At 43.1% G+C, this 14,477-nt stretch overlaps 1 protein-coding gene across 1 annotated transcript in view; it reads right to left on the reverse strand.

Moving 5' to 3' along the window:
• Positions 1-14,477, reverse strand: part of RASGEF1B (RasGEF domain family member 1B) — a 36,696-nt gene that overhangs the window by 16,780 nt on the left and 5,439 nt on the right. The window contains exons 2-4 of the mRNA XM_040966945.1: positions 7,784-7,966; positions 5,678-5,800; positions 5,207-5,344 (exon numbers count right to left, since the gene is read on the reverse strand). Of these exons, the coding sequence (XP_040822879.1) occupies positions 5,207-5,344; positions 5,678-5,800; positions 7,784-7,960 (438 nt within the window). The 5' untranslated portion in view covers positions 7,961-7,966. The remainder of the gene's footprint in view (positions 1-5,206; positions 5,345-5,677; positions 5,801-7,783; positions 7,967-14,477) is intronic.

A 14,477-nucleotide genomic window follows, 5' to 3' on the forward strand; every position in this document is an offset into this window, starting at 1 on the left:
AGGAGATCCAGTGCAATGAACACTGTAGGTAACAATGCTCCTTGGGTGCATGGAAGCTGACTTGTTTGTTTTCCAGTGAGTTAACATAGGTTTCTCTCAAATCAGAGCACCCTCAACTAACCATTTGGCTTTAGGGTTATCTTTCTGATCTCCGTGCCATATGGTCAATCCTATCAGTCTTAGACCATGGACAGTCATGCTGAAATATTCCATTACTTTCTTTTGTTGCCCCAAGCACTCAACTGATGTCCACACACAGCACATGTATGCTTGGTGGGCACTTATTTTTGCATTTGACCTCCACACGTGGTTCATGACCACTTCTTTGGCATCTACCAGTCAGTTCTGTAGTTCACAACCAAACTCTCCCCACAACATTACCCCCACGTACCACCTTGTTCACCAAGTGTGTGCTACAATCATACACTTAGAGAAACTGATTTAAAGGGCAGTGTATATACTATAGGTAAGTGTCAACCTCTTGAAATTCAAAACTCTAAAGCCAAAGAAATAACGTCACAATCAATCCAGGATACAGCAACTGAAAGTGACAGGGTTCTTTAAGATCTCCCCTTCAGGCCCCAAATTGCCAAACTGCAATGATGAGCCGAGGTCAATGCCGCCCGCATCCAATAAGGTGCAAGGACTCAGTCAATGCTCAAAGACCCTTAAGAGAACAGCGCCAAGGAAGGACAGTCCCAGTGAATTCACAGGTGGAAAAGGCTGATACGTATACTTCCCTGCCTTCTCAAAGGTTCTACCCTATCGCTTACTGAAAAGAATTATCCAAAAATTAGGTGTCCCACACTGAACAAGTGTACATTCCATATATATATATATATACATGTATACATATATGTATGGCAGAGGCAGTTCCTAAATAAAGAAGTGATATTGTGACACAGCTGGAAATGGTTAATTCTTTCACAAAGATATAAAGGCACACACAGTCTTCTTTTCTTCATTGTTGTTTCCACTTACATATTTCATCCCATAGATCACCTTGATTTTTTCCACATAGTTCAGGTAACCTTACATACAAATGATGAAGAAGCATTTAAGCATTTTAAAAATTCAAACTTCAGGAGGCAAGCTGCCTTCCAGGCAGCATTATGGTTATAATCTAGTTGATACAGTCTATTTTGTGGTGTGTCTGACAAGGAAACTAGCTCTTTAGGTGGAATTTTAAGCTATTCAAGATGGAATTGAGGCCACTTGCTTCCCCCTCTTCCCTGTTGCCCCACCCTGTCTAGTTTAGCAATGTGGAGATCTATTCTCAAATGCTTCCTGCAGACTCTGTCCCCAGCGTCATAAAAATGCCTGCGTGAGATTCAGACACGACTCCTAAAAAGTGTGCAAATATTTCCCAATGTGTGACTCATGCCCTCTTGGAAGTACAAGGGTACTTCATAAAGTTCATGAAAAGGTGAATGATAAAAAAATCTATGCTAGCATTTCAACATGCTTTTGCAACCAAAATAAACTTATCTTTTAATTCTACATTCCATGCTAGCATGCTGAAGCTTCACAGTTATAAAAGCTGATCTTTGAGAGAGGACCACAACTGTGGTTGTATTACTCCCCGACATTACTCATTAAACTTAGCCTGATGTGGATAAGGGATTCATCTTCATTATCTTAACAAGAAAATGGAATTCTCTACATAAAAAGCGTAGTTATTGGAGGACAATAAACCTAGTGGTTAAGATTTCTGTGTCCTGTGTTGGAATACTGGGGCTCTATTTCTGGCTTTGGCTCCTGACTCCAACTTTATGCCAGTGCAGACTCTAGTGGTCAGTAGTGATGGCTAAAGTAATTATATCCTTGCTACATACATGAAATACTTGATCTGTGTTCTCAATTTAGGGAGCTCTCCCTTTCTCTTTTTCTCTCTTTCTCTCTCTCTCACACACACACACTCTCTCACTCTTTCTCTCTCTTCTACTCTCTATCTCAAATGATTATTATTTTTCTATGTACTTGCTCACTTCTAACAATAGCTTCTAGGAAGAAAAGCGACCATCCCACATTGGATTACTAGTATCAGGTAAAAGGTTACAGTGTCTGTGTGGACGAGGAAAGTTCCCTGTGACATCTCTCTATGTGAAAAGCCAAGATAACGAATGTCAAGGAAACACACACAAACACAGACCATAAATCATACCCATAAATCACATGCGTAAAATATATGGAAAAAAAAGTTCCCCACGCTCAAAAATACCACCACAGCTCAATTCAAAATAGCCCTGATATTCAATGTCTCGTGAGCATGTCCTCACTCCTGAATCACCCATCTTTCCCCCATCCTCTCCTCTGGTTCCTGTTGAAACTACTTTAGCCAGACAATGACAATACCCTTTCAGGTCACCACCCAGCACACCCCTGGGAAGCACAGAACACAAGACACAGTTATCAGGGGACAGCTTGCAGCCTGAGTCCCAACCAGCAAGCCCTGGATTTGGCTGAGAGGAGCCGACTGTCCGTGTTCTTCAACTGATTCTGTTACACAGCTGTATGCAAACACCAACGCTCTCCTACCGTTTCTGGTGAATGATTTTATTCTATCCTTAAGTTTTTAAATGAACCAGCAGTGGAATCACAGTCCAGTGAGAAAAAATAAAGCAGCAGCAGCAGCAAAACATTCATGGAAAAATGAAATTAAAAGATGAGTTTATTTTGGTGCAAAACATTTTGAAATCCTTGCATACAAAAAGTCTTTAAAAAGCTCATGGAAAAATGCGTATTATGGAAAAAGTATGCACGGATTTCAAAGTCTTCTGCCCCCAAATAAACCCAACGTTTAACTGCGTTTTTTCCACAAATGTTTCAAAGTCTTTTCATATAAGGGAAAAAAATGTGTACTTTAGGGAAAAAAAAAGATATTCAAACAAGAATGTGCCTATAGACCTAGGAGAGAGAGAATGTAGGTGATCACCTTAAAAAAGTGTTCTACCATCACTTGCTTTCATTTGAGAAATCAAGCTTTATGTTGTTAGACATGCTTCCTCCCTGAGTCATGGATTGCTAAATATGCACTTCTTCTTTTTTATAACTTCAAATGCCAGCGATGGTAATTACCTGGCAAATAAGGATAGAAGTTCTTATTATAAACACCAACTCCTTAAGGAAGAGAAAATTGCATTCTATCCACTACAGTGATTTGTCATGTAATTCAATCATTAGTTTCATTTCATGTTTCTTGCAGGCAAGTCCTAATAAACCTCTTCATTTTGGGCAAATCCCCGGGGGGGAAACATTTTAAGCCAATTTATGTGGAACCGTCCTAACAGATCCAGAAGAAACTGACTAAATTATATAGAGGGCACACCTGGACTCAGTGGTTGCCAAAGTCATACATATACATGTATAAATATATAGGAATATATCTATAAAGTCAGGGGCAGGAAGCAACAAGTTACAGCTGAAGCCCAGGTTCCCTCTAATGGAAAGAAATATTGTTTTCCTAACCTAGTAAATGATTTTTTTTTTCTCTTAGGCATTCACTCATTCATCCAAACGCTACATACAGAGAGCCTATTAAATGGCAGGCTGTCAGCTAGCAGTAAGGGTGCTGGAGTAAGCCAAGAGGGCACAGCATGGAGTCTAGAAAAGAAGCAATAAAAAAAGTAAGTCATTACTGGTCACAGAGTACTCTGAAGGGATGGGGGTGAGGGCAGGATGGAAGGAGGGTGTAGTTGGAATCGGGGTGGGATGGGAGTCTCTTTGAGGAGGGTACTTAAGTATATGACAGATAAGGAGCCCCTCGAGCCAAGCACCCATCTAAAAAATATGGAGCCTAGAAGGATATTCACGTAGAGCAGCCAATTCTGACTTGATGAGGAAGGAGTGGTCTGTCTGCAGGACTTGCCAAAGCACGCTCACAGCCAGTTGTCAAGTGTGGGCCCCACTGCTGAAAACTGCCTAGTATTTCCTATTTTGTTAAGTTTTAGAAACGGTATTAAAATGTACTTTAAAAGTTGGGAATGGATAGTGCATCTTGTTATCTTTCCAGCACAGCATTGATAGAGTGAATTCCCAAGGAAGGTTATTCCTGATGGGAAAATGCATTTTAAGACAAAGTAAGACATCACTGCAGCTGCCAAGGGCTTTGCCTACCCTTTCCTCCGTGAAAAAGTCTTATTCCTGTCTGTGAAACTTGCTCCCTGAAGCTCAGCAGCAAACTGCACAAAGTCAGCCTCATATAACATGCCTCAACACAGAAGACAGGCCCTCCAGGCCGGCTTCAAAGAGGAGAAGCTTGAATCGGTTGCAGCTCGTCAGCTCTTATCAAAGGCTCAGCTGAAGGGAGGGAGATTCATGGAAGATGATCGAAGAGATTCTTTCCACCTCCACCTACTCTAGGTCCTAGCCTTTAACCCACTTCCAGACACCTGCAGACTGAAATCACGTTCTCCGTCTTCTCCCTGCGTCATATGCACACGGATCTATGTCAGCTCTGATCCACAGTTCCTGCTGCCAAGAGAGAAAATCTCCATCTACGCCCCTTAAACCAGGGCCCATAAGACCATTTTTACCAGCCTCATTAATGCCTTAAAGAATGAATGTTTCTCTCTTCTGACAGCAAAATGATTATAAACAACACTATTTCCCTTTTGCCTTGAGCTTAAGCCACAGAAGCTGCTCCACTAGTTGTCAACATCATATGCTTGCATCTCCTTTTCATGGTCCATTCCATTTTTTACATAGTTTGTATGAGATTATGTATATGAGGGTGAAAATTTTCATGTCATTCACAATATTTATTTAGGAATCTAATTCTACTTGTGAGTTATCAGCATACTTCCTATTACCTATCAATATATTATTATGTTATTTATTTTATATCTCAGCGCTTATAGCTAACAAAATGCAATGTATTCTCTAACTAGATATGTTAAACCTTTTTGGAAGGAATAAAGACCAAGTGAAATCAAAGCCTACTTACAACATGAATCCTGTGCATGAATTGATATGAACAGAACCCCCAAATTAATCACATACACCTCCAGGTCACCTCCCCCTGAGGTGGAATGGTTTGATCATGTCCATATGGCATACCCAACAGAACAGTATGCACGCTATAGGCCTTGCCTGCAGGTCTAACAGAAAAGAAGCCAGTGAGAACCTGGTCCATATCTCTGCACCACCCCCCACCAAGTCTGTGCCCAGGAATGCCAACGGCTGTGCCACGAGTCAGGTTACCCACCTCTTCGCCACTGGCTATTCGGTGAGCCAGATCTTTTAAGTTTCTCATCATTCTTTCATCTCGGAAATCATAAGGAAACGTTTCTGTCCACTCTGTCAGGAGTTGGAGAATCTTAGGTGCAATTTTTCTCATCTGGCTCTGGGGAGGGGATGGAGGTTAGAGATGGGGGGAAGAAAAGGCAAATTGAATTAAGTGGTTTGCGTCACAGTGAACCACATCAAATAAATAACGACATGGTAACCTTCCGCGCTTCTGGGATCCCAGGGTCTTCCTGTGAGTCCATTGAGACTATTTTATCTACATATCATTCTCATTCCCTTGGCTCACCCCGAGGCTGTGTGTGCACCGCAGCCCGGGAACATGCTAGCGTTACTTGAGAAAATCAGTTTCCCGAAATCCATGCCATTAGAGTGAGCATACCTGATTTATTATTATTATTATTTTACTGTAAAGGTCAACATTTATGCTTACCTTATCACTCTCAGGATCACTTAGTCTCTGATGCTCCACACATAAGTGGCACACTTTGGCCATGAGCTCATAGGGATGCATAAATAGCCGAGAACTGAGCAGGAAGGTGAAGATGTATGTCCTCTGCAGCGGGAGAAACGTGTCATGCTGGTTACAATCTCTCTGGAAGGAGCATTTTTCTTACCTCTGTTACATACCACTTCTGTAATTTCTCGTGAGCAACATTACCATTTGTAGTTTCAAAAGGAATGCTCACCAGTAGCACAACAGCATAGCGGGTGTATCTCCTTTAGCCTCTGACATTTTTCCTTAAAGCTTACTAAAAATAACAGAACTACATCCCAAGCTGGCCTCCTGGAATTATTCTGAGCCCATTTTCACACCCACCTTCTGGGGACCTGGATACCAGGACACACGCATCATTCCACTAAGTCACACTAAGGTGTACAGTAACAAGTCATCACTTACGGTGTTTACATCCCATAAGGACACTAGTTCGAGTCCTGGCTGTTCCGCTTTTGATCCAGTCCCCTGCCAGTGCACTTGGGAGAGCAGTGGAAGGGGGTTCAAGTATTTGGGCTGCTATCACCCACACAGGAAACCCAGAGGAAGCTCCTGGCTTTGGACTAGCCCAGCTCCAATTGTGGCAGCCATTTGGAGAGTGAACCAGTGGATGAAAAGTCCACTGGTGGATCTCTTTCTCTCTCTCTCTCTTTCTCTCATTCTTCCTTTCAAATGAATAAATATTTTTTTAAAAAATGTTAAAATATCTTTTAAAAAAGAAGGATAAACTTTATGCTGAAGAGAGAAAGCTAACTGAAATACATCACCCATATCGAATACGGTTGTGTTGCAACATTGTAAATTGAAAACAAAACAAATAAAAATTGCACCAAAAACAATAACAAACAAAATCCACACAGCCTATCTATATGCAGCACAAGAATCCCATGAGGCACACTGACATGTTTGTATCAAAACACTGGAAGGCAACATGTCTAATAGCCTATTCATTTGCCCAAGGACTACTCAATGTGCTAAGGCATGCTATAACACTATGCTTTTCTTTAGCCACATTGTCTCCAGTAAGACACCAGTAATAAACCTGCCCCTCTCTGTTAGAATAGTTTCAGACTCCCAGCAAAAAAGAGAAATTCCAGGGCTTCTCCTCAGCCCCCTTAGGCGTCTCTGGGAGCTCACAAACACTTCACAGGGCTGAACAAGGAATCCTTTTCACATTTGATTACAAGTTTTCTCTGTGTGGCAACAGATTTGAAAACACTATGGAACAAATCTCACACAGGGCACTAACTCAGGAGGTGGCATTATGGTGAATGAGTGTGGCAGGCACAAGCCATCCTCTGCACACTGAGGTTATTATTATATGTATAAAAATCAAGGAATGCAGTCTATGGGTATTTTCATAAGCTCTTGGTCCACAGCCAGCTGCTTAGTGAATCTTCTTACGCTATTACACTTGATGCCACTGGGGCAGCTGCAGTGTAAGAAAAAGTGGTGGGAGGGGTGGGGACACACCATCTGCCCTAGAAAATAACCTTGGGTGTGATCACTGATGCTGTGTCTGGGGAGATCATGTGAATATTCCAACATTCTCAGTTTTAGTTTTCTCCTCTCTCTACCTTCTTGGTAGTATGGTAAAGACTGAGTAAGCATCAAAAGGAATATTCAAAATCAGAAAGTACTGTCTCTGTGAAGATAGGTTATCTGGTAACACAGAAATCAACATGATAGCTGATGTCCAATCCATAAAGAACTGCCTCCCGAGCATAAATGCTGCCCTTTCTTCTGTCTGCTTTCCCTGATTACATTTACTTTTCTCAGCACAGTGATGGCTTTGGAAACAAAAGGGACATAACATATTCTGGGTGCATCCAACGTTCTCTGGCATTTCTATTTAAGGACTAATGTGTGTGCATGAGGCAAGCCTATTGAGATTTCGTGTGGATGATCCGGCACTACCCACGACCCTGAAAGGAAACTGACACATAATCGACAACACCAAGATCTGATTCTATGTTCTGATTCTATATTGTTGAACTTGTACTCGACACGGATGATGCGTTCCCGAAGAAAGGGAATACCTACGTCAGGATAATAATCCACGTTGGGTACCAAGTGCTGGATGAGTGCCTCCAGGGAACCTGACAGCAGGTTGTTGTCATGATAGTACAGCCCTCCACAGCTGTCCTCTGAAGACTGATACAGGTTTCGGTTGTAGCCACTGCTGTCAAACATTGCTGAGAAGGGAGGCGTCTGAGGCATGCTTTCCTAAAAAGAAGAAGAAAGCATGGCATCAACAGCATGCGGTAGGAAGGGAAAAACCAACTTTGACAGGCACTAAGTTTTAAGAGGAAGGAGGAAACCACCAATTTTTAGGAGATGCAGGGTTGGGCTGTGGCAGAGCCAGTTAAGACACAGACTGAGACACCAGCATCTCAGGCGTGCCAATTTGAGTCCTGACTGCTTCACTTCTGGTCCAGGTTGCTGATGCACCTAGAAGAGCAGCAGCACATGGCCCACGTGTTTAGGCCCCTGCACCCACATGGGAGACCTTGATGGAGTTCCAGGTTCTTAGCTTCCGGCTGGCTGTTGTGGCCACTTGGGGAATTAGAAATCAATCTCTTTCAGTCTTCCTGTGTGCAACTCTTCCTTTAAACAAATGAATAAAAATCTTTTGGAAAATTAAACTCTGACACAGGAGAAGGGTACATCAAGAACCATATTTCTGTTTGAAGATAATAGGCGAGCATTAATACAGGCCTGAGCATTGATCAACCTCGGACAAGGAACATGAATTCTTAACCCAAAAGATCAAACTTGTACTTTGATTTAAGTCTCTGGCTACCATATTGGGACATCATTCTTTCATGTTTGCTTATGAGGGGTGACAGACAACTGTGATTGGATTGTTAAGGCCTTCTAAGTGGAATGTTCCCCTGAAACGAAATGAGGAAGTCTTCCAATTTGATTGGGTGAAAGCACAAAATACTTAAAGAGGTGTATGACCAGCACTGCATAAACATGGGGACAAACAAAACTAAAGCTGGAAAAACAAACTTACAAATGGGGCCTGAACTTAAGATTGACACTATGCACGCATGAGTTTATTTATACGTGTAAGAGGGAATGGAGAACACACATTATGACCTGACTGTATGGAGTTTAAACTTCTTGGAACCAAAACACATGATCTTCTAATTCCGCTTTACATGAACTTTTTGAAGCTCCCTCTCATGTTTGCAAGCATTAGGATTCTTTAATGGGAGCTCCTAATTTGTCCTGGAAGGTCAAACATGCGGATTTTCACCACTTTGTGTTGAATTCTGTGAGTGGGGTGGGGTCAGTTCTCAGTAAACATGCAGGCTGTGATGGCACCTGGTGGGGAACAAGGAGCACTGTGACAGTCCAGAGATAAGGGACTCCTCTCCATACCTGGGCTTTGCAGTTCAGATGCTGTAATTGTCACTCAGTAGAAGCCACAGGCCATTCAGTCATTCCTGGATTTCTAGAGACCCAGCACCAGGCCCCTGAGAATAGACTCCTGGGTTCTGGCAGCATGCCTGGACAATGAAGGCATTCAAGAGCGGCCAGGACAAAGGGTTTCGGAAGGCAAACAATAGGGGAAGCCAAAATGCAGGCCTGGGACCCATGGGGGTGGGGGGGGGTGGAGTGTGGAAGTGTCAGGAGGCCACAGCCTGAGCTAATTCTTCTTTAGAATATGCATAAAAGTTGTTCCCATCCAAAGAGGGTTGGAAATAAGGTCAGATTAAGTCACACTCATCAATCCTCCGTGCATCTGTTCTCTTAGAGCTTGTGTTGGGCACAAAGAACCCTCCCATAAGAGCCTTATCAGGGGTAGTGTTAGGTGAAGACATCAAGAAGGAAGCCCACCTAGTAGGTGAAATGTTATTTTTTTTCTTTTGCTGCACGTGGGGGAAGTCAAGAAGAAGAAATACAACTCTCTCCAGCTCTGGGTGTTTTGTCCAAGCCACACACCAGCACCAATGGTTAGCTGGAAGGGAACCAGCAAAAACTGAGCACTAACAGGAAAACAAGAGGCTACTGAAAACCACTCAGTTCTGGAGGAATTTCAGTACCAGGGTCATGGTCCCAGGCCTTTAGCTTGTGCAGGAGATGGTCATGACAGCCCAGGGACTAGAATCGGCGGGGGGCTGTGAGGTTGAATGCAAGTGTCACTCGTACTCCCTTAGTTAGGAAGAGCTCCTACATGGGAACTGTGGCTAAACAAATAACTCAATTTTAAATTGTATTAGGCAATAAATAAATGACCAGTTTATTATGAATACATGCCTCTGCAACACAATCACTGTATGTGAGCTGTCCTTGGTAGCAAAGAACCAAGCTCCCCTTGCCTGTGAAATCAGAATGTCCTCAAATTGACAGGCCAGGAGCTGAAGTAAGAAGTACATAAATGTTATGTCTGACCACCTTGGGCAACTATCTAAATGTGGTTGCCTCTGGTCTGAAAAAGTCAAAGATTAGTCAAACTACACAGTGGCCTTGATGCCCAGATGAGAAACAGAACTCTCACTCTGTCCCTGCAGTTCAGACTTCTGCCAAGAACCATGACTTTCCCTCGATGTCTCACTCATTGTTACTGAAACCACTTTAACAAACGGCTTGCAGAGGTTGGCCAGTGCTTAGAAACTCCAGAAAATGTAAGAAACTGAAAAGCATTCAGAGGGCCACAGGCTTTAGAAAGTAGGTGTCATTCCACTTTCCAACTGCAATCAATTAGCATTGGTTGTCTGGAGGCCCCTGGGTGAGTGGGAGGGATTTGGGAGCCTTCCTCAGAGAGTGGCAATGACTACAAGGCTGCCAGGGAGGACACCGCAGCCTCTGGGCCCTCACAGTGTAGCTCACATCCCTCTTTGTGTAAATGAGCAAGTGGAGACTCATGGAGGTGAACTGAGGTGACCAAACTAGGGGGGCACAGCCATGCACCTGCAGCACTCTGATGGGAGTGAACCTGACTCTTCCAGCCCCGCTGCGTCAGGCTGGTCAGCAGGAAGCACTCACCCACAACCTGGTTGCAGTCTTCACGCATCATAAGCCACCAGACACTTGTTTCTTAATTTATACTTACAGAGTGGACTGGGGCATGGATTTAGATAAGCATTCAGACTTGATGAACTCCTAGTCCTGAGACTTCATAGCTGGGAAGTCTTCAGAAAGCTATTCCCACCCACCAATACATTTTCCATTTCAGTCATTTTCAATCATGCTCACCCTTCCAAAATCCTAAATTACAACAAACCATCTCTCTGATAGCAAAATGCTCCTTAGAGTATTACTTAGAGTAATACTTAGAGTATCAGAACAATGGAAAGAATCTTCGGCATTCTTTGGAGATCCATCACTCCTAAGATTTCTTTAAACAGCTATCAATCAACACTTAGAAAAATCTCTCCAACCAGACACAGAAGAAACGGTTGCAAAATAGCCCTGGACACCAAACCAAGGTAAATTAATTAGGGTTAAAGCTTATTTCACCTGAACAATTCGCCGGTAGACACGAGGATGACACAGGCCACCCTCTGCCATGTAATTAGAACAAAGCTGTGTTACTGACCCGTTGATTTCACTTTCCAGAAAGTACCGGGACTGTTGAAATTGCACACAGCAATAACCCACCAAGTGGGGGAGATCCAGTGCACTGCAAGACTTCAGTGCCTTCTTCACGCGCCATTTTTGTATCATATTTTTGTGTGTCTCCATGTACTTAAGACAACACCTCTAGTTCCTAATTCCTCCTCCTTTTCTCAGCTGTACATTTTCACTGGTGGGTCCCACGTGACAGAAAAGGTCTGTCCATTTCACACCCTTTACTTCTCTCAATTCTCCTTCAAGCTGTTCTCCTCAGACCCACACCATGGAATGCTCTGAAAAATGTCACTGCTTCATATATGTGTATGGGCTTCCTGACTGCCATGGCTTTCTGAACTCTACCACCACCCACGTGGCAGGTATCCGCAGACTTCTTTAACTACATAAGATGCTGAGATTCAGAAAAGCTGTAACTGGCTTGAGGTTACCCATCACGGAGCGGACAGTTAGGGTAGAGTCTCAAACAGAAGTTCAAAGTTTATTGTACCACAGCATGGTAGATTATAAACGGCCTTCTTTGAACTTCTAACATTTAATCATAAAACCAAAAGCCTCTAGGTGTGTCTTGAATCTAACAGTTTATTAGGGTAATTTCTATGTCTTACTTGTTCTCCATCAATCTTGGCTCTAACGACACATTAACGGCACTAATTACTCTCATTAAAGGCATATTGTCAACAGCAGTTTTAGAATCACTGATCTTGCTTATCCAAGCGTAGTCTTATGGAGACAAAATTGCAGAGACTTTATTAGGTCCTTCAAAGAAAGTCAAAATTTAAAAATACAGGAAAGAAGAGAGCATCATCTGCCAGGTACAATCATAGATGCAGCCAAATCACAGTAACACTTCCTTGTAAACATTTTGTAGACACCTAACAACGAAAAAACTCACGAAAAAAAATGACCAAGAAAAAAAAAATAGACAAAAAAGCATGAGTCACAGTAATCAGTTGGTCAATTTTGGCCAGGGGGCTCAGCCTGGGCCTTTCCTGCAGGCTCTGCAGCCTGTGTAATGCTGCCTTTGGTAAACACAAGGAAAAGAGAGCAGAACAGGACAGAAAGTACTGTGCGTGAACTGTTGTTTTCAACATCGGAAGAAGGGCAATACAATGGTTTGTCTTCTCTCAAGCACTTCCTGTCTTGTGACCCACATCAAGGGCTTCTGCCTGTCCAGAATTAGTCCAAGCTAATACCCAGGTCTTCAACTCTACCTGCATCAGTTCTGGAAACGAAAAGTGTGGCCCAGGAAAATAAAGCATTGGCTTTGTTCTTGTTTAAAAAAAAATTCAGAAATCAGTGTTTTGGCTTAGGGGATTAAGCCACTGCCTGCAGTGATGCTGGTTTGAGTCCCAGCTGTTACTCTTCCAATCCAGCTCCCTGCTAATGAGCCTGGGAAAGTAGTGGAAGATGGTCCCAAGTCCTTGGGCCCCTGCACCCACAGGGGAAACCAGGAAGAAGCTCCTAGCTCCTAACTTTGGATAGGCTCAGCTCTGGCTGTTGTGCCCATTTGAGAAAACAAAACAAAACAAAACAAAACAAAGCAGACAGAAGATCCCTCTCTGTCTCTCCTTCTCTCTTTTTAACCCTGCCTTTCTAATTAAAAATAAGGTATCTAAAAGAATTCAAATTCAAACTACGGACATGAGAACGCACAACAGTAGTTATCACTGGTTCTGTTGAGCCCACTTGCTGATAATTCTTCTATAAAGAAAAGCCAAGTGTTAGGTCAGTTCTAACCTGCAGCATGCATTCTTTCTGTTTTGAATCTCACTCTCATTCTGCAGCCTTCCTTATCTGCAACAAACCTTCTCCTTCAAGCTTTCCCAATCAACATGTTCTGTTCCAGGTCCGGTAAGCTCTCAATTTCCTCCTCTTTTCTTCTCGGTCGGCGTCATCACAAAACCTCTCTCTCCCCTGTACACCATCTTTCTGTAGCCCAGATGTTGCCCAGTCCAATACACTTATCAACAGGGATCTGCTGCCCAACAATCTTGTTTGGGAAAAAAGCTGATTCTGCAAAAGTAGCATGTGACAGAGCAGCAAGTCAAATTCTGTGCTTAGTTAAGTCAAATTTCAAAGTAGCCATTTCATTAAAGGGGAGGGGTGGTGTAGAAATCCGTAAACGACATGGAAAATCTGCTAGCTTTATTGAAATCATACCAGTTAATCTTGGGAGAGATGCTCACTTCACAAAACAGTCTCATTGTCAGCCAGTCCCTTGCAACTTGAAATGTATTGTACTCTCAGTCAATGGTTTGTAACTTTTTTGGGGGGTAATCACCAGCTTTTCCCATAACCTTCCACCCAGAATTATAAACCAAAGTTTACAGGTCCAGAATAAGAAGCCAGCGTGCGGGCCTGTACAGAGCCTGCTGCTACTAGTTCTCGCCTGCCCCAAAGGAGCACCTGGTGGCTATGAAGGCAACACTCTTCCAGCACTTACAGGTTTCTTAGAAATCAAGAAATACTTATGTTCTCCAGGATGCGCAAGCTCAGTTGAAGAGAATAAGAGTATAACAATTCTTTTGGTTTGAGTGAAGCTATTGCAGTTGGCTTTGGGGTAGCACTTGGGGCAGGAGGAGACACATTAAGGCAATGGGAAAGAAAGAAAAAACAGGGCCCCAGGAAAGCTGAGTCAGCAAAACTGGGATACAGACCAAATTCTCTGGGAAAACAGTTCTGCAGGAAGTACAGGCATACTGAAGGAATATTCTTTCTTCACATCTGAGACTTGGTAAGCTGCAATGTTCTCTGACAGACAAAACATCTTACAGGGACAGCTATTCGGTGACAAAGATGCAACTTGTTTATCCAAGGCTCTTGACAAAGTTCAGGCTGACACGGATGCGGCAACAAGCAAGCCAGTTCTGGGTGATTCTGGGATGAGTGGACTTGAAAGGCATGCCTAGTGGCAGCAAACCAACGACACAACCAAATGAAAAGCTGCCCCTTCTAAACAGCAGAGTGGGCTCGAATTAGCAGCTGCTTTCAAGCACAGTTATATATGACAAAGCAGAGGCACTCGGATAAGGTGGTTTCAGGGAACAACTCAAACTGGGGAAGAGGTCGAGGAAAAGATGGAAACTCAGCAAAAAGCTATCCCTCAACGTCTGTCATAAGTGCCCTGTAAATTTCTACCACAACGCCAGGT

The sequence above is a fragment of the Ochotona curzoniae genome, unplaced genomic scaffold (genome assembly GCF_017591425.1).
Source record: "Ochotona curzoniae isolate NIBS_2020 unplaced genomic scaffold, NIBS_Ocur_1.0 scaffold_4506, whole genome shotgun sequence".
In the NCBI taxonomy this organism is placed as follows: Eukaryota; Metazoa; Chordata; class Mammalia; order Lagomorpha; family Ochotonidae; genus Ochotona; species Ochotona curzoniae.